This window comes from Protopterus annectens, chromosome 9.part0, assembly GCF_019279795.1.
Source record: "Protopterus annectens isolate FY-2018-M chromosome 9.part0, PAN1.0, whole genome shotgun sequence".
Classification (NCBI taxonomy): Eukaryota; Metazoa; Chordata; order Ceratodontiformes; family Protopteridae; genus Protopterus; species Protopterus annectens.
Genome location: NC_056743.1, coordinates 1,051,950,868 through 1,051,971,824, shown reverse-complemented (window position 1 = coordinate 1,051,971,824; position 20,957 = coordinate 1,051,950,868). Strand labels below are relative to the sequence as shown.

Genomic DNA, 20,957 nt, shown 5'->3' with positions numbered 1-20,957 from the left:
CTGTGTACACAGTCTGTATTCAAAAACATCACTAACACATTTTGTGTGTTGTCTATTCATTCAGACAGATTATAGTAATAGGTTCATAGGTTCATAGATTAGTACTAGGCTAACTGCCCTTGCGAGACATTTTAAGCCTAGCCAATTATCCCTTGTGAGACTCAAACCCTGCACCTTATGTTTGTAAGGCAAACACCTTAACCATTAGGCCACCCTCCCAACCCTAATTGTACACATACTCTACTGTTTTGATAACCTTTATAAATCCCCCTTGATATTTAAGGCTGCAAGAAAATTAATAGGAAAACTAAAATTAAGAGGAGGAAGGTGAGAGTTCTGCTTGTGTCGTCTTCACTCAGAATGGTGAACACTTAATGAAAGTATTCATGAATCTAGCCTAATATGTGTTCATTAAAGGAAAATCAACCCTTATTGGCCGAGTGAGATTTTATGATAACATTGCCAACTTAAATGAAAGGGTAAATTATGTGTTTTAATTAATTTAGATGTTTCAAAAGCATTTTAATTGTTTAAGACATGCTTATATAATGCAGCATTTACAAGGAATAGAAGAAAATAGCATGGATAATTAATTGGTTACTTGAACGTGAACAGTGTGTACTTCTACAAGGTTGTTGTTCTTCTTTCGGCTTTTCCTGGTTAGGGGTCGCCACAGCGGAACTCCGGTCCGCTAATGATTGGCAGTAGATTTTTACGGTGCCAGCCCAATGCCCAACCTTCAATGAAGGCACGCCCATCCGTGCATGTCTTTCGAACGCCACTCAACCACGGGGAGGACATGCAATCTAATTGGAAGAAATTGTCCATGGGTGTCCACTAAGGATCTGTGTTGGAGTCCATATTATTTAACATGTTTTTTTTTAGAAATGCATAGTTAATCAAAATTTTGGTTACTAAAATTCAATGATGATTTTAAAGTGGGGGCTGAAATTAATAAATATGCTGAAGATAACAAAAAATATCTTGCTAAATAGAAGATTGCGCTACTAAGGCTGTGTTACAGTTTAACTATAATAACTGTAAAGTAGTAATATTTGGTAAATATAAATGGAGAAAATAATGACTGGGAGTAAAGTACTGGAAATAGAAGAATATGTAAAGGACCTTGGTAATATAGTTGGATCAGACATGAATTTTAATTATTATATACAAGATATTAAAACAAAACCATTGAGGCAGTCATGTTTTGTTTTAAATGTCTTGAAAACAAGAAATTATCAGACTTTAAAATGTATATATTTATATCCATGATCTGACCTATGATACAATCTTTTTTTTTAATCTGACTATTTCTAATATGGGTAGTTTGGAAATAATTCAATGACACTTTACTAAGAGAATAAAACACAGTAAACATTTGATGTACGTTGATAGCTTGAAATTTTTAGGACTCTGCGGCATACTATATAGATTGTCAAAATTAAAAGTGTGCCTAGAATTTAAGGCCCTGACCAATAATGACTTGAAAAATGAAAGTGGACTGACTTGAGGTATGAAACATCCAGGAATGAGGGACAGGGGTGCAGAATGGATAATAGCAGGACAATAACAAGAGACAGGTTTGTAACACAAATGTTACCCAGGATATGGAACACAATTCTAGTTAAGGTTAAAAATTCTAGTTCATCAAGTGTTGTTTTTTAATGTTACATGAATATATGTATGATAATAAATATAAATCTGGAGTATCAGAAATTGCAGTACTAAAGATCCATGATGACTAAACATAGCTATGTTAAGCTATAATGCTGCTTCCTGACAGATACTAATTATTGTTTTACATCAAACAAGTGACCCGACCCTTCTAAATGTATGTCACAGGGACCCTACTTAACAAGCAAAATCTCATTTTAAGTCCCTATTCTTCTGTGGATTTCTCAGAGATCAGTAAAGGATTCAGATTCAACTATTGTTATTTTATACATTTTATGATATCACTGCTGCTATAAAAATAAAACTGATTTCATAAGGTGCTAATATGTACTTTTGCAATTTGAAAATCTGTTTGTGGATTGGATTTTGCCATTCTTTTAACCTTTTACATTTAAAATGTCAGTTTGCAAAGGGGTAAAGGGTTAGTTGTGTATGTAAATCCTGGTTACCTGGCTGTCAACATCTTTAACTCAGAAATCAGAGTTAAAGGCCCTAAATCATGTTTACTGCTTAAGTATTGACACTACCAAATAATATGTCTGACAGAAAAGTGGAGTTGTATTAATATGCATCTTCAGATGATAAGCAGTGTGTAGCAATATAGTATACTTTTATGGTTGCAATGCTTGTCATTGTTTTTTTCAAACTTACAATTTTCAGGTCAGAGTCAGTGATACTTTGGAAGTAGTGTGATGTATGTTGATAATATCAAGTGAAAACTGACAAGTAGTGAGTGTACAAGCATGTTAATGGGCAGAGTTTTGGTAAAATAGTAGTTGAATGATTAATGTTTCTGTCCCATATTCTCAGGGTCCAGTCCTGCCCTCTGATTCCACTCTGGGTGAGTTTTATGTTTTTTTCTTCTCTGTGTCCACTTTCTCCAGGTATTCTTGTCTCATCCCATAATCTGAAAACATGTTGGATGACAGGACTTACCATAGGCATGGTTATTGCCGGCTCACTCATGTTTGCATTAATTAGTGCAGCTTAAAGACATCCCCTTCCCACCTTTGGATCTTATCGTCTGCTGAAATGAATTATCTAACAAAACTTCAATTTCTTTCCTTTATCATCTTTACCCTAGAAGTGTGCAGTTCATCTTTCACTATAAAACAGTAAAGAATACCCCATGAATGGCTTTCTCCTCATCTTTTCCCATCCACTAATATTGGATTTGAACCTGCCATTGTTTTTCTTTCTAACATGTGGTGGTCTGTAAGGCACAGTACCCTCTCCTTACCCATTGATAACATATTGGGCTTCCATTACTTTTCTTGCAGGTAAAGCATCAGATTCCATGCACCGTGTCCTTTCTTGATTCCTTTGTTACGTCTTGTTCTCTTATTCTCTCTTGCTAACCTTTCCTGCTGTCTTCAATCTCACCATAGTGGTTGAAAATATCCCCTTTCTTCCAGGCTTATCAGTTTAAAATGATGCACTATTTTATTACAACAATTATCTGCACAGCTAGTCTAATTGAGTTGCACATCTTATAAACCAACAGGTCTATCTGATAAACAAACAAAAATAAAGAAACACAGAATTTATCAGTTCCTTGCAGTAGCCATGTTTTGACTTATCTTTCATTATATATAAACTTAGCCCTGGGCCACTGGAGATCCTGGCGATGAGGATTTTTAAATGGAAATCAATGTACAGGCAAGTGTGGGATAGGGCTGAGCACTGACTGCTCTCCGTTGTCTATGTAATCTGTATCAGGCTGAAACTGGCTGTTGTTAGGCCTAGTCCTAGAGACAAGTACATTGCTATAAATGACCCATGGGGCCAGCCAGCACTACCAGTTACCCAAAACAGCTAAATAAATAGATAAAGGAACTAGGGAAAAGTTATGTTATCATAACATGTGGCACATCAGCAGACAACTAGGTTTACAATACGTGCTTCTTAAAAATGACATGGCAAGGCAGAAGTCATGTCTCATGTTAATTGCTCAAGTTGTAGAGCCTGGCTATGAGGCACAGAGGGAGAAACCCTAACTGTCATGGAGATGACCCAAGTTCAAGTAGCAGAGAGGAGCAGGGGAAGGTAGGAGTGAGCAACTAACACTGGCCTACCCATCTCCTGAGAGGGAAGCATACCTCAAGCCACATTCTGCATTCCACGTCCAGCAAGGTGAGGCCTGTTACCACCAAGTGATGCCACACAGATCAGTGAAATAGGCTTGGCGCCTCCAAGATGGTTATGGTATATCTCACTAGTATGCAGATGTAAACATCCACACACACATGGGAAGGGCACTCTAAGCACCTTCTGTCATGAGAGTGTTTGCATTAGCTTAACAGAAAATGCCCTCATTGATGGCATCAGTAGATGCCAGCAAGGGCATAAGCCACCTTCATAGCTACCTGAATGACAAACACCCCCCAAGTTGGCTCTTGTCCTTGCATTGGAGAATCCCCAGTGGCAGAGAAATTAATGGGTTCAAGACTGACGGGGGGAATAAATGGTCAGCAGGCATGGGGAAGAGGCAGCTAAGAAAAAAAAATGCCCCAGCATCTTTTGCTTGACAAGTTCAAAAACCAGGCCACACATTTTCACTGTATCAGGACTCCTTAGAAAAATTCCTCAATACTGAACTAAGAATGGGATTACAGTAAAGGTAAAATACCATAACAAATGTACCTCCCACCCCAAACTTAAATATATCTATTCTGGGGTCACACAACAGTGAAGAAAACAGAAATCTCCACTGTTAGTGAAAGTGCTTGCTGACAGGCTACTGAAATACATTATTTTTAAAACAATGTTTCCTCTAAAGAAGTAACTGCATTAAAAAAAAACACAAAAACAGTATTTAGGTAGTTTTAGATATGGATCAAGTCCTACCCACTTGTACAGTTCTATAAGATCCATTCAAACACATACTGATCAAAAGACAAAAAAGATCCAAATTTTCAAAGATTCAGTAGCTTGAATACATTTTGCCTAAAATGAAAAAAAAAATGCACAAATGATATCAATATACATAATCATTTACATCACGTGTTACAGGGCATAACTATAATGGAAGAATTGTGGATACCCCTCAAAACCCAAATCATAATGAAGTTTAATCCCAGTCCCAAAAATAATGCTATTTTTATCCTTTAACTTAACTCTAATCCTAACTTTTATCCTAAAACTAACCCTAATGATTAATAAAACCAAAACTTAGCGTAATCTCACCCCATATCTCAGTTCTAACCCTAACCTCATTGATGTCTACAATTACTATAGCAAAAATATTTAACCAAATGGCATTCCCTTTAGTGAACATTTGACATCAACCTCTCATTCATGGCAGCATTTTCACAAGTGGCATTCAACCCAAAGGATTTAGCCAAACTGCTGTCAAACTGCGTGCAAAAATGTAGCATACTAACCTTGAACCCCCAACTCCACACATCCCATTACTAATAAATATAATTAACTGTCAGGTCAAATATAATTAATTATGAGGCTGCCACAATATGGAGAAAGGAAAAAAATGTGTCTCTTGAGATGTTTCAACTTTCCCTAAGAGCAAGTGTGATTCCTACTTCTGCTATCTTTGGTATTATATAATATATTCTGACTGACCACTTCATGTTCCAAAAATATGAATTTGAATAGCCAACTTAATAGCATGTATAGTTAATGACATATGAATTCTCTTCAAAGGAAAGAGCAAAATATTATCAAGCAAATGAAATGCTCATGTTGGAGAAGCATCTGTTGTTGAAAGCCAAAAGGTCATAAATTACTGTGAAATGTATCTTATTTTTTAACTTCGATTTGTAATAATTTGAAGATCAGTAAATGTCATGATACCTGATTGGATAATAAAATCATATAGTACTGAATTAGCCAATGTAACAGTCTAACTACAATGTAAGTCGGTCCTTAGAAGTAAACCTTCCAGTATCTGATGATTTAATTTGTGGAAATTTTGGCACATTGTATCAAATGCATTGCTTAAATACATAACAATGTTTTACATTTTGCTTTGCCTCTTAACAGTCATAATGCTAAAATGTGATTTCACTTTGTTTTAATAAAATAATCTATTTCCATTTTTCCCAGAAAAACATAAACCCCAAGTCCCCGAGTGCTGCTACATTAGGCAGAGTTCCATCCTTTTCTGGAGAGTACAGTTATATGCTGTTCTATACATAGAAACAAAAACAAAGCAATAAAGGTAGAAAATACATATTTAGAAAATATAAGAAATGTGGTTCAAATGTTTTATTTTTCCTCTCAGGACTTTACAAAACCAGGAGAGACAGATTCAACTCGATGTGGTCCCCTGCAGGATCTTCTGAAGCGTGGTTGCAATCTTAGTGACATCATTAATCCCACAAATACATGGGAGGTAAAAGAGAATCTGCCACTGAGTGAAGACAATGACAAAAAAATTGTACAGCTAGCACCTCAGAAGCTTCATCTAAAACTACGTCCAGGTGAGACGAGCTATCACTAACATACAGAATAACAGATGGCAGGACTACAAAACTGTGGTCCCAAACAATTGCTGCTGTATCATTTATTCTTCCAGCTTCATTTTCTAGGTTGCAGTAAGCAATTACTGCTACAGTATGTTGACATATAACTGCAGCCAACAATATACACATTTTATTCATTTCACTGTGGGGTTTTTTGGTTTCAGTAGTTCAGACGACCTGAACCATGTATAGCAAATGATATTTACTAGCAAAAGCCAGTGAAGAGCTGTGCCATTCTTTTTATCTCCCCAGGCATGTTTATCATGTACAAACACAAACAATTAACAGAACACTGCTAGCTTACTATGTCAGAATGTATCAGCAGACATTTAACTCTTTTATGGCCAGCTGCAGGTGAGGTCTAAGGGATTTTACTTTTTTACACAATTGTTAAGAGTCATGCCATGCTATATCTAACACTTTGCCTTAAAATGTCATTTCTTCATTCCCAGTAAGCACATATTTCACACTGTTATGGAACCAAATTCTACTGGGACCATATGAAGCCCTTATTGCATCTGTGATATATATATGGACTTTACCTCTAGTTTTCCTGCTCAGTCTGGATTATGACTTTTACAGATGAAATAGGATCCAATCTTGAATTGTGACATAAAAACATTCTGTATGACAACATCTACTGTTTCCCATAACCAGTTTACATTTGTAGCTCTATAACTTGGGAATGCACTGCCTTATGACCCTTCCCAAATTTACTATGTGGTGATAACACAGATGAAAGAGTCACATGCCAGGGTAAGAGAGATGACAAAGCCATAGGAAGAGAGCAAGCTGCCACACTCTTCTGAGTGTTGGCACTGAAACAGACCTAAGATCAGCAGCTGACATGGTCCCCTATAATCTTCTAGAATGAGTGGATCCCCAAAATTAAACAAAAATGAAGTTCTTGTACATTATAATCAGCTGTACTTGTTTCATTTCTAGGCATTGTGCAATGACAGACTGAGTTCATTTAGTGACTGAATTTCCCTTGTTAAGCTACTCTAGTGAATTTCAAAGTGTCAAGCACACCCAGCAGATACAACAACCAGCAGTGCTTCATTACAGAAGGTTATAACACATCTTTAAATGCAAACAATGTGATGAGAAATTAGCTTTTTTTGTACCCCCCAAGCTGTCTGCTATCAGCCATGTTCTACAGCACTTTCTCTGTCTTCTACTCTAAAATGCATAACACCTCTCTAGGTAAAACTCAAGTAGGGAATCTTTTGTGTAAGTGACTAGGGAGTAATCAGAGTGGAGATCAGAGTATCCTGGTATGGTGTCATCCTGACAGCTGGGCTATTTCTTATGTCTTTACCCATAGTCCCAACCAACAGCCAATAATACATGTACAAAATACATGCAATGTTGAACTAGACTCCTTAGGCTCCACCAACTATTAGTCCTAATTCCATCCCTTCTCCACCCCTAAATATGGAGCTGGTAAAACTGTTGCACAATCCTTGTCCCCCAGCAAACTCCTCAGGAATCAGTAATCAAACCTGATTACCTGGGTCACAATCAAGATTCTATCTTTTTTGTCATGAATCCAGCCAAAAGAAGCCTTTTGATATCAGAAACAGCTCAGATTACTGACTTCTACTGCACTGTTTTATTTCTTGTGTAGGAAGCAGGGCATTTCCAACAGCAGCAATCACCAGGTTATTAAACATGTGCCTAGTGGTGTTATTTGCTAGTAAAACAAATTCTTCTTCTCTGATCATTGTTGTTAATATGAGATAATGTGATGCCCACAAAATTATTAATTCAGTATCTTTTCAACAGGAGTTCCAGAGACTTTCTCTGTAAATTTTAGACGGGCAGAGGGATACCCAGTGGACCTGTATTACTTAATGGATCTCTCTTATTCCATGAAAGATGATCTGGAGAACATCAAAAAACTGGGAAATGACCTCCTCGTTGCTCTAAAGAATGTGACAAAGTCAGTTAAGATTGGTAAGAAAACCAAACAATCTGCTATCTGATTTGCCATTTACCAAGAGTTCTATGAAAAAAATATATGTAATATAGATAGATTTAGCTATAGATATAGAAATATAGATATAGATATGATATAGGTATTGCTGCTAATACTGACTTCTTCATGTGTGAGCTGTCATTAAAGAAATAATGTCTATTCATCAAAAAATAACCTTATTTTGAAGAAGCATGACTATTATGAATCATAGTTTATCATTCTGCAACTGTTGTTCAGTGAAGTTGAACCAATCAAAAAATTCATCCAATAAAATATTTCAAAAACAGCTAATTATCATTTTTGTAAGTGGGTGGCCACTACAAACTGGATAAAACTGAAAATTCTAGCCCACTAACTACCATAACAAACTCCTCAAGTGTATGAGATACAATTTATCGATCTGCTAATTGCTAACAAATCTATCCTCAATGAAATTGAAGGTCACTAACAGTAATAATAGCATTCTTTTGCCCAAGGTGAGGATAATTTTGTTGCAAAATCCACAGATCTTGGAATAACTCTTCTGCTGTGACCCAAGATAATTTTTAGAGTTACTGGATTTATGTTAGCTGCATATTTATTACTAATCAGATATTACAAAAATCATTGGCACTAAACATACAAAAAACACTTTAGCAATACATATAATTGCCTCTTCTTTATTAAGAATATATAGACTGCTGTCTTATTGAAGGTACTGTCCATCTTGTATGTCTCCTGTAATCAACTAATTTTAAACACTTTGAGAAATGTGTGCCAAATCAAAATGAGATTTTCCATCCAAGAAGTGAATATATTTCATTAGTTCCCATAGCAGATATTCACACATAAAAGACTGTGATAGATCTTGTACCTATAACATTTCAGAGTAATATAGTCTTAGCACGGAAATGCATTGTTTACCAGTCAATCCATTTTACAGACCAGGAGGGATACACTGTTGCTACCTGTTATAAATCAAAACAGCATAACAGAAAGTAATTTGACTTGCTGTTCTTTGAAATTAATAAAAGTGTCACAAGTATCACTTGGAGAAAAGATGATCAAAAATAATGGACACACTTTTATACTTTAAATATCGTTAATTTAACACAAATATTTTTATAGGGCATATCCTTATTGTAATTTAATTTTGCTGCAGTTTCATTTTCTTACTCATTTGCTGAACAGAGTACCTACCACCCTGGTGTTGATACATTTTAATGTAGCGATATGCAGGCAATAAACTCCTGCAACATATTTCTTCAGCTTAAGATAACTCCTAGCTACGTGTAAGCATTCCTTATGCAGTATAGTAGAATACAATTGTTCAGTGACACAGACCACAATACTTTTCTGCTGGTTCTTATTGGCGGAGAAAGTCACTGGAACAGCAGTTTCTATTTGTATCTTACATTTAACTAAGTGACTCCAAAAGTATTAGAAACAACAGACAGCTGACTCGTTAAAAATTTTAAACAAAACATAATATGTACCCACAAAAACAGAGTCTCGTAGATTGAAGAGTTTCATTTTATTAATGAGTTATAAGAAACATTGTCAGTTCCAAGGCAGGTTGAAATCATCCCTAAACATTGTTTTCTTTTCCTTACTTTTACAGCCTTTTATTTTCGTTTTTACTAAAGATAAGCACCAAGCACATTTTGCTCAGGGTTCTTAGGAAAAGTACCTAACGCTAGTCTTTTTGGCAATACAATCACCTACACATTTTAACCTTACTACAAAACTGGAGGACTGTCTTTTAATAAACTCCTGTTGCCTTATGCTGCTGTTGATTTACTCCTCCAGGTCTCTGAAAATGAATAGCAGATTAAATAAATCCACGACTGTTAAAAAGCTGAGGTTAGTATTAACTTAATCTCTGTTAGTTCAAGCAACTATGTCCCACAGAATGAGAAACTGCATCAATCAAGGTTTACTTAGGGACATCAGAAATCAGCATTGATACAGACAGCTATCCTTTAAATTACAACATACCTCATACCATTGATAAGAAAATAAAAACTTGGGCTGGGCTTACAGTCTGCTTATTATAACACCTACAAACCTTGTCATGGAACATTCACACATTTCCTGTACCAGCTACACGACCTCAGTATAACACTATTATACAAGCTAAGCACTCCTTGACAGAATAGTATCCAGCTTTCCTCTGATTCACCTTAGTCAAATACTTATGGTCTCAGGATCATCCATGCAAGTGCTCAAATGTGGGGTTACCCATTTATGATTACCCTAGAAAAAACCTAAGGTGCATTTCCCACTTATCCTGTCAATTGTGCTTAGTGTCTTACACTTCTACGTTTTCTGTTTTACAAAAATGTTACGACAGGAAGTATCTCTTTGACTTCCCTTTGCTTGACTCTTCCTTTAAAAACACCTCCATCTCAATACGTACATTCTCATTAGGGTTAGACTATCCCATTAAAGTGATGGAACAACATACACTACTTTCCTGTCATACAATTATTAGCATTGCCTCTTTTCACCAAGCTCTTCCTCTTTCTGCATTTGTATCTACCCTTTTTGAGGTCATTGCTAGACACAGGTCTTGACTGATTATCTCCAAAGACAGTAGGAGTTTTGTCCTGGTTTACTTCCCTCCCAGAAGCCCCCCCGCCCCCCTCAGACCACTCATTATATTTGCTCTGCTCTCCACATACTATCACACCCTCAAGACTCACCTCCTAAAAAAGACACCACTATAAAATCACACAAATCTCTTTTCTCACTGCCCTAAAAGTCAGATCTACAATATTACTGGACATCTTAACTCCCACTTATAACTTCTTGTACAAACACAACACACATCTAGCCAGTAAAATATCTCTCCCTCTCTCTACACCTTACCCTGTTCTACGTACTTCTTCTTTCCTCTTCACCTCCCTCACCCCTACAACCAATAACAAGCATCTTCATAAAATACTTACACAACAATTATCATATCACTATGTGTTACCCTTAGTTCCATAACTTTCATACCAACAAATCACCACCACAACCCCCCAGTAATCAGACCAAACCTAATCCCTGCTCACCACTGTCTGGATCACTCTTCTATAAGATTCTATAAGATTACTAAGACTCAGAAACATTTTCATCTCTGCCTATAAATACCAAAGATCCCCTTATGACTGTACTCCATAATCTTTATACTCCTTCCTAAGGGTAGCATTGAACCCAAGCAAGGTCCAACAACTCCCTTTCCTCAACATCAGAACTACTCTCTTCCTTCGCTGGCCTGTGCCTTTCACAATGCATATAGCATCAGAAACAAGCAAGACCACATACGTGATTTTATTCACCACCACAGCCCAGACATTCTAACAGTCACAAAATCCTGGGTCAAAAAAAAAAACTTCCCCATCTTCCAACACTTTCTAACCTCATACAAGTATGTCAATGATGCCAGACTAGGCAAACAATCAAGTGGAAACTCAAATTTTTTGCATAAATAACTTAAACCCAAATGTCACTGACTTTGGTCCTAATTGGATTCTCCTAAAATTTCCATCTCACAAAAGCAAACCACTACTGATCAGTAAAGCCTATCTACTACCCCTTGCTTCGTTAAATAAATTAAAATCACGCATGTCTAACATCCTTAATAACTGTCCCAAAAACAATAAATAATCATTCTAGGTGACTTCAGTCTTATTTATCTTGGCCCTCTTTCATCTGACATGTGTACTTTCCTAGCAGACTTTGGTCTCCTCAACTCATAAAAACAAGACCCAACCTCAGATCCTCCAAACACTCGACACTTGACCTAATTATTACCGACATGCAAAACTCCATCTCCAGCATAAACATTCTACCACCATCACTAAGTGACCACTGCCCAATCACCTTTACAATTGGCAGTTATCTTATAAAACTACCACCAATATTAAAAGCCTTCAGTAACCAGAATATTACAAATATAGAGAAACTCAGAACCTTTTTCGCATCCCACAACTGGAACCATATACTCCCCTTACATGACCCTAATACAGCAGCCATAATCCTAACCAACTTTCTACTCCAGCTGCAAGACAAATTCTTCCCACTTATCCACAGCCTTTATAAACCCACCAAAACTGAATGGCTATCAGTGAAGCTCAGACTCTTTTAACTCTAAGAGATGAAGCATGGCAAAAATGGAAACAGACACCCACAACTGACAAATGCACCTCTTTTATAGCTTTGCATAACCTAGACAAGAAGTTCTACTGAATGCACAAAAGAAATCTTCATACAAAGAAATAAATTACACTCTTACATTCTCCCAAACACTTTTGGAAAGAGGTTAATCTACTTACAGGAAGAATACCTTCTCATGATACCCTGTCTAAAAACACCATTCAATGTTTTACAGCAAAACTTTCTCCAGAGGATTTCCTTAAAGAATTTAGCAATGTCCCTTTAATAAACTCCACACCTCCCAAGAAACATGCATTGCCCACCCCACCACCATTCATCCCCCTCTTCCACTTTAAATGCGTACATCCAAAGAAGTCTCTATTCTACTTGAAATAATTTCCACTGACACCCCTCCTGGATCTGACAACATAAACCCCGGTTCAGATATCACTGCAAAAAGCATCTATGTCTCCCTCTCACCCACATATATAATCTATGTCTCACACAAAACCTCATGCTACAGATTTGGAAAACTGCTCTAACTAAACCCCTCTCAAAGCAAACCAACCCAAAAGATAATATCCATCCTCCCAGTTTTGAGCAAACTTCATGAGAAGTTATGCAACAAATATCCAGGAAACAGCCATAAAACAGTACCAAATAACCAAATACTTGGGCTGAAGTCAGTCAAGAGCTCTAGAGTTCAGAGTTTAATAACACAAAGCATAAAAATTGAATTGAGCACTTTTGTCCTTGCCAATAAGGACTTCATCAGAACTGACCACACCATACAAATGCTCATTTAAATACAAAATAAGTTAATAATACAACCAATGAACATTTTGCAGTTTACCTTTTATAAATGTAGCTTTTGCACATTTGTCAAGACCAAATGTCATTTTTATATCATCTAAGAAAGTTTTAACCATTTGTAGTTGTGCTTTCTTAGCCTTATCTGATGAACTATACCCTTTTAAATCACCCACAAAAAAAGCAAATGATATGTGTTTAGACAAGGCTGACTTCTAGGAATTAAGCAAACAACTTAATAAGTTTGCACCTCAACTTCTTTCTTAGTAAATAAGGACACGTATTTCATTTTCAAAATGGGTAGGAACTTAAAATTTTTCTTTGAATACACTAAACCATCAATCCCATTTAATTAATCAATACAGGATGCGGAACATGTAAACAATGTTCTTATATTTTAGAAGGTCACAAAGTTTCTCTACAGAATTTACCATTTGACATTATATTGAAAAAAGGTAATTGTGCTACTAAAGGTATTATTTACATTGCCATTTGTGAAAAATGTGATTTTTTTATGTGGGAAAACAGAGAGACAGTTAAGAAAAAGAATTTATGAACACCTCTACACCATCTCTAAAGAAAATCTGAATAATGCTCTGTTCAAACACACTTTGGATTTACCACATTTAGATTTGGTATTCTTGATATTATTCCTAAAAACCCCAGAGGAGGATGATGGAAGTTAGAAACTGATAGACGGGAATTACAATGACAATTAAAACTTAATTCCACGATGCCACCAGGTTTAAATGAAAACTTATCTATTCTCCGTATTCTTAAGACTAAGGCTTGGATTCATAAATAGAGATGTCAGGACATTTTACATTTATTCTATGTCTTTTATGTCCCTATTGACTTATTTGTTCTTTTTATATTAATCCCCTTTACAGGTACATTAGGTACATCGGTTAGGCATGTTATGTAAATTTTGCTTCGTGTTTGTTTGGATTCTTAGAAAGCTTATTTTTACAAAGGTCACTTTCAAATAACAGATGTTATGTTGTCCTATCTCGCCTTCATTCTTACATGGATGGGTTTGGACTTCCAGCTGTGTATTCAGCCAAGTCGGAGCCAAGGATCGGCTCCGAACTCATCCATGTAAGAATGAACGGCGAGATGGACAACAAACATGGAACGTTAGGGTGAGTACATAACTTGTTTTTTTTTATATAGTACTTTTCTTTTTTTAACTCCTAAGGGTTTTAACATAAAACTTGGTTTTTCACATTACATTTCAAGTGAAGTTTGGTTTTAATTATTTTATTAGTATCACATGACAGTTAATGAGTATTTAAAATATATTTAAAGTTATTCACTTGTTCATAGGTTGGTACTATTAGCCCTAGTGCCTATACAAGCCTAGCCATAAGAATTCCCTGGCTATTTCTTCCCACAGTATTTACTTCCCTGGACCCCTGTCTAGCAGGGTGACTGATGTGATCCCCGGGGTGAATTTCCTATCTCCCATCCAATCATCAAGGTTCCTTTTGAAGAGGGACAAAGAGGCACTCTGCTTGACATGTATGGGCAGTCTATTCCAGAGTCTGGGGAGTCTCTGGGTCAGGAACCTATCCCTCCAGCATGTTTTGTTCATTGTGATGACAAGGTTTAGATCCCTGCAGCGTGTGGCTCTGAGGGACTGGGATTTCTTTAAGTGTAGCATGTCCAACAGCTCTGGGCTTGACATGGTCTTGTATGTTAAGCAGAGATCGCCTCTGAGCAGACGATATGCGACAGAGTATAGGTAGAGTTTTTTTAGACAGTCAGCATAGGGCATCTGCTTTAGGCCTGTGATTCTTTTATTGAGGTATTTCTGCGGCCTTTCCAGTTGTTGCAGATGTCTTGAGAGGTGTCCACAAAGCAGCTACACCAGACCGGAATCACCAGGACACGTTTACTCGCAATAAGGTACTGACCACAGGCAAAGTAACCACAAGGTTTATTAACGTAAATTATATATCACAAACAAAACACACACTGCCAAAGGTACTGACTTCTTCAGATAAAATCCATTAATCAAACCCCACCTTTAAATAGTATCAACCCACACAGGATTAATCAATTAATTAGATAAAACCATCAATCAATTACAAACATAAATATATAAGCAAAACATTGTTTAAACAATCCATACTTTCTTATAAAATAAATAAAATAAAATACAAATGAAAATGCATTCAGTATATATACTACAGTAAATAAATAATAATTTAATATATACATTTGTAATAAATAATGACATTTGCCTAACTAAATGCATGCAGATTTTAGCTTTAAAAAAGGCACTACAGAAATGGACTCATTTAGTCCTGGGGGCTGTGTGGCCTCCAACAAAATTTGCCAAAAAGTTTCCCTATGTGCCAAACTAGCCTCCCAGGGCCCACCTCTTATGTCTTTTAGAACCATTTCTATGGCAAAAAACAAAAAACTTGCCCCTTGACATTCTGTGGAATGCTTGTACAATGCGTTGGTGTTTTTACACTTGGCTATGCCATACCTGTGTTCGTATATGCGCCTCTTAAACTGGCGCTCAGTTTTTCCAACATAGAACGCCGGGCACATTTGACACATAGCCAAGTAAACCAATCCACTAGATGCACAATTACAATAACCATTGGTTTTGATATCCCTCCCCCGACTTTCTAAATATAAATGACTGCCTTGTATAATAAACTTACAATAGGGACAACGCCCACATTTGTATGTGCCAGTTTTATTTTTTGAGGTTGGTATACAAAATTCCTGATTTTCCAATACCCTTTTCATATTCTGGCCCCTTTTGTATATAGTTTTAACTGACCTGGCTTTAAAGACATTCAAATCAGTAAATTCTTGGAACATAGACCATTCCTGGTCAACAATGCTCCAAATATGGAATGCATTACCACTGAAGCTGGTAATAAAAGTAAAATTACCAAAATTTGCTTCCGTAGTACCCATAGGGGTCCCCCCATCCAATCCTGTACATGTCTCCCCCAAAATAGGTCTAAACCTAGTATATCGAGCTGCACTAACCTCTTCCTGTACTAATGTAATCAATTCGATGGGATAACCCCTCTCCAAAAACAAAGCTGTTAATACCCCACATTCCAATCTAAAATCTTCTTCAGCAGAAGTCATTTGAGATATTCGAACAAATTGTCCCTTAAGAATACCTCTTTTTTGATAACGTGGATGTGAACTAGTGTAATGTAAATAACCATTAGAGAAGGTAGGTTTTCTGTAAATGCAGGATTTTACCCCTTCCCCCTCCTTTATAAGAGCCACATCCAAGTAATTTACCCTTTCAAACGAAATCTGATGGGTGAATTTTAAAAAAGAGGTAGTGGTATGTAGGTAATCAATAAACTTTTGGATGTCTCCCACGGGGCCATTCCAAAAAATACATATGTCATCAAGAAATCGAACATAAAAGTTCCAATGATTAGAAAAGGAACTGTTGGTGACATACTTTTGCTCCCACATATACAAGATAATATCCGCGTAAGTTGGGGCACAATTAGCTCCCATGGAAACTCCCGAAATCTGATGAAAATACTCACCAGCAAAGAAAATATAATAATTTTTCAAAACCAACTCCATTAAATGGGTAATGGTATGGACATCATTGTTGGTAATATTCGGGCACTCCCACAAAGCTTCCTCCAACCATTCCAACCCTACCTCACTAGGGATAACGGAGAAAAGATCAACCACATCGATTGTCAAAAACACAACATCTTTTTCAAATAAATGAGGTTGTATGCTACGTAAAAAGGCCCAAGAATCCTTTAATATATAACCTTGCCTTCCCCACAGTTCTTTTAATTTCCAATCCAGGTACTTAGAAATACTGTGTTTTTTGGAGCCCTGCGCAGCCACTATGGGTCTCAAAGGAGGGTCCTCCAAATTTTTATGTACCTTGGGTATCCCGAAAATAGAGGGTACCCGTGGATTGGGATTAGAAAGGAAGGTGTAGGTGTCCATTTCAATTACCTCCTGATCTAATAAATCTTGTATAGCCAAGTCAATTTTGTGATAGGACAAATGAATCTCATTTATAGAAGCAGAAGTATACTTATCGTAGTCATGCAAAATATCATACATCTTAGCCTGATACAAATGGGCATCCATGATGACAGTCCCCCCACCCTTATCAGGTTCCATGATTCTCAACCCAGGTTCCTTACTTAGTTTTTCCAATAAATTCTTTTCATCAATAGTTAGGTTGTCCCTGAATCTATCCGAACCTAATTCCTTACGGAACCTACTCTCAATCCTTTGCTCAAGATTCTTGAGCTGAGGATGTAGTGGGGGGTTAAAAGTACTAGATTTTCTCAGATGTAAACTAGGAGTACCAGATATGCCACCTAAAAGATTTTCTAGGTTCAATTTGCGTGTAAAGAGTTTTAAATCTAAAATTGCATGTACCAAATTACTACGCTTATTTGGTACAAATTTAAAACCCTTTGTAAACAATTGCAAACATGTATCAGTGATCAGAAAATCACTGTAGTTGTAAATACAGTAGTTATCTTTGGTGTGTAGGGAAAACTGCCCTGACGGTGTAATGGACGACTGGTCACATACTACCAGTTGTGTCCCCTGTTCTTCTTCCATACCCGAGGGGGCCCCCCACCCCCTCTCTGTTCCTGCGGAGCCCGGACTAAAGGGGGGGTGATCTTCGTTGGAATGTTGCCCCTGCTGTCGATACGCTCGATCTTCGTAACACCTGTTCACCCTCAAAACCTTCCCCTGATGTTTCATCCGTAGAGAATACTTCACCCCTAGAATTCTCCAACATAATGGGATTGGGGTCATTAGATCTATATGTAGCTTCACTGGCCTGATTGTAAGTGTGCCATCTATTGGACGGAGGGTTAGGATACTGCCGCCCCTCCTGGTATTCTAAAATATCCCTCCTTAACTTTTTATATTTACGACTAAGTACCATGTCGCAATGCAGATCAACATCCCTCCGGATGTCATGATACTTGGCTGAATCAAAAAGTAAATCTTCTGTCATACGTTTGTAATAATGAGAAATATCTTGTTGCAATATAGAAAGCTCATGACTATTTTTCTTAATAATTGCTTTGACTATATTTAAACCACATTGATCAAAGGCAGCAATAAGTTCTTTATGAAAATCACTACCAGGTATAACCTGGTTAGGGTATTTAGAAACCCTGAGACCCTTAGGTACAATACCTTTATTTAAATTCTCAGTCAAATATAGATTGTCCAGCTCCAAAGTTTTATAACGATACAAGGCATTTTCAAAAAGGCGTTGGGTCTCCAAGTAAGTCCTACCCGGTCCCATACGGTCGCTGTTATTCTGGTCGAACAAAAATTGGGGCTTGGTAAACATCCAGTCCGTAAAAGTGGAAGTCGGAAAACCATTCCCCTGTTTGTCAGCACTCCTGTTTGTTTCCTGACTCGGAGAAACAGCAGCTTCACGCAAAACCGCCGGTGTGCGGTCAAACTCATTGGTATCACTGTTCCCTTGCTTTGCCCTCACTTTGGTATGGACCGTACCAAGTGAACCACTGTTAGAAGGTGAAATATGGTTACAAGAGGAAACCAATTGCATGATGTTACGTTGTTCGCTGATAATGTTACTAATGCCTACACAGATCCCTGCAGCGTGTGGCTCTGAGGGACTGGGATTTCTTTAAGTGTAGCATGTCCAACAGCTCTGGGCTTGACATGGTCTTGTATGTTAAGCAGAGATCGCCTCTGAGCAGATGATATGCGACAGAGTATAGGTAGAGTTTTTTTAGACAGTCAGCATAGGGCATCTGCTTTAGGCCTGTGATTCTTTTATTGAGGTATTTCTGCGGCCTTTCCAGTTGTTGCAGATGTCTTGAGAGGTACATACCAAATGGGGCATTGTATTCTATAATGGCTCTAATGAGGGATGAGTACAGTGGGACAATGACCTACTTTTTTCTGGATGAAAAGCCCTTAGTGATGAGGTGTGCCACATAGAAGGATTTCCTGACTGTTGTGACGATGTGGTTATCGAAGGTGAGACCATTGTCCACCTGTGTCCCTAAGTTTCTTATCACACTTTCGGTGTTTAGTGTACTGACACCTATGTGGTAATTCATGGTTACATGTTTTTTCTCAAAGGGGATAACTATACATTTCTTGGCATTGAGCTTGAGCCCATGGCTCTGGCACCAAGCATCTGTTTCTGTAAGGCCCTTTTGTAGAATATCCACATCATTTGGGGATTCAATAATGGCTCCCAGTTTGCAGTAATCTGCAAACTTTGTTAGTCAGAGTCCCTTAGCGTTGGCCTGTACTTCAGAGAAGTAGATGCCAAACAAGAGCGGTCCCAGGACTGATACCCTGAGGTACTCCACTTGTCATTTGTCTGGAGCTGGATTTGGAGTCGGCTACTTTTACAGTGTGAGTTCTATCAGTAAGCCAGTTGGCAACCCATCGAGTGACGTAGGGATTAATGTCTAGCTTAGTAAGTTTATCTATGGTTCCAGAGTGGGGGATGGTGTCAAAGTCCTTGGTGAGGTCCAGATAGGCTGTGTGGGCCACCTTACCCTTGTCCATAGCTCTAGAGACTGATTTGAAGAAGTCAATCAGGTTCAGGAGACAAGATCAGTCCTTCACGAACCCAAACTGTGTGGGGTCCAGTGTTTGAAGGTTGCCAATGTCTTTGTTTATAAGTTCCATGATAATACGTTCCATGGCCTTGCAGATCAGGCTCGTCAGACGGATGGGGCGGTAGTTCCCGGGATCCAAGGTGGATCCCCCCATGTGGAGTGGGATAACTGTAGCTGTGCGCCACTAAGTGGGCATGAAGCCTGAGGTGAGGCTATGATTAAACATGACACTTAGGTGAGGTGTCAGTTCATTTTGTAGTTCATGTAGTACACAGCCTGGAATGTCGTCTGGTCCCACGGATGCTGTATTGTTAGCTTTGAAGAGTGCATTTTTTACCTGTGTGGCTGTTATTACCGGAATTTGGCAGTCTTTTGGTATTGAGATGGGCCCTTTAAGGGTTGAGAGGGGGCTGAAGTTTGCACTGAATCTATCTGCCAGGATATTGGCAATATCCTTTGGGATCAGTATATTTAATGCCATTCTATTGTAGCTCAGAGCAGATCTGAGCATTGCCATTTAGATTCTTGACATATATATATATATATATATATATATATATATATATATATATATATATATATATATATATATATGCTATAGAATGCCTTGTGGATGTCTTTGGAAATTTTATTTTCGTAATTAGCTTTGGAGGATTTTATGAGGGATTTCAACTTCTTACTGAGGCTGGTAAGGGAGTTTTTTGCATCCTGGGATTTTCCTCTTTTCTGCAACAGTTTCTTCCTTTTATTGTAAAGTTTGTTTATGGAAAGGGACCACCAGATTGGCTTCCTTTTTTTCGAGGAGAGAGTCTTGGGTCTATCGGGGATGGCACGATGCTTGTACAGTGCCTTAGTGTAGGATTCAGCAGTCAAACATTCAGTTCCCATCTGCATGGGTGTCATGAAGTTTGTCACTTCTGACTTGAGTAGCATGAAGTTGGCTTTGGAGAAGTTTTTTACGGAGGTTTCCTTTCTGGGAGGTGGGAGTGGGATGTGGATGTCAAGGGTAATTAGCTTATGGTCTGACCTGACCAACGAGGGGGTGACCATAGGTGTGGAGCATCGATTTCCCACGTTGGTAATAACTAGGTCTAGGATATTGGAGCCCCTGGTGGGACTAAGGATTAGTTGATCCAGGGCATTGGAATTTATGAATTCCAAGAACTGTTGGGCAAAGGTGTTGGTACACGAGTAGTTTTCCCAGTTAATGGCAGGGTAGTTGAAATCACCCAGTATTAGGGTGGTTAGTTGTATCTTAATATTTTCCATTATGTTTAGAAAGGT

The 20,957-nt window shown here is 37.7% G+C and overlaps 1 protein-coding gene across 2 annotated transcripts in view; it reads left to right on the top strand.

The window, feature by feature from the left end:
• The window catches only part of ITGB7 (integrin subunit beta 7), a 603,012-nt gene that overhangs the window by 394,144 nt on the left and 187,911 nt on the right, over window positions 1-20,957 (top strand). The window contains exons 2-5 of one of the 2 annotated variants that reach the window (XM_044083857.1): window positions 632-634; window positions 3,334-3,337; window positions 5,915-6,113; window positions 7,944-8,114. In XM_044083857.1, the coding sequence (XP_043939792.1) occupies window positions 8,012-8,114 (103 nt within the window). In that variant the 5' untranslated portion in view covers window positions 632-634; window positions 3,334-3,337; window positions 5,915-6,113; window positions 7,944-8,011. The remainder of the gene's footprint in view (window positions 1-631; window positions 635-3,333; window positions 3,338-5,914; window positions 6,114-7,943; window positions 8,115-20,957) is intronic. The other variant, XM_044083856.1, reaches the window with a different exon arrangement.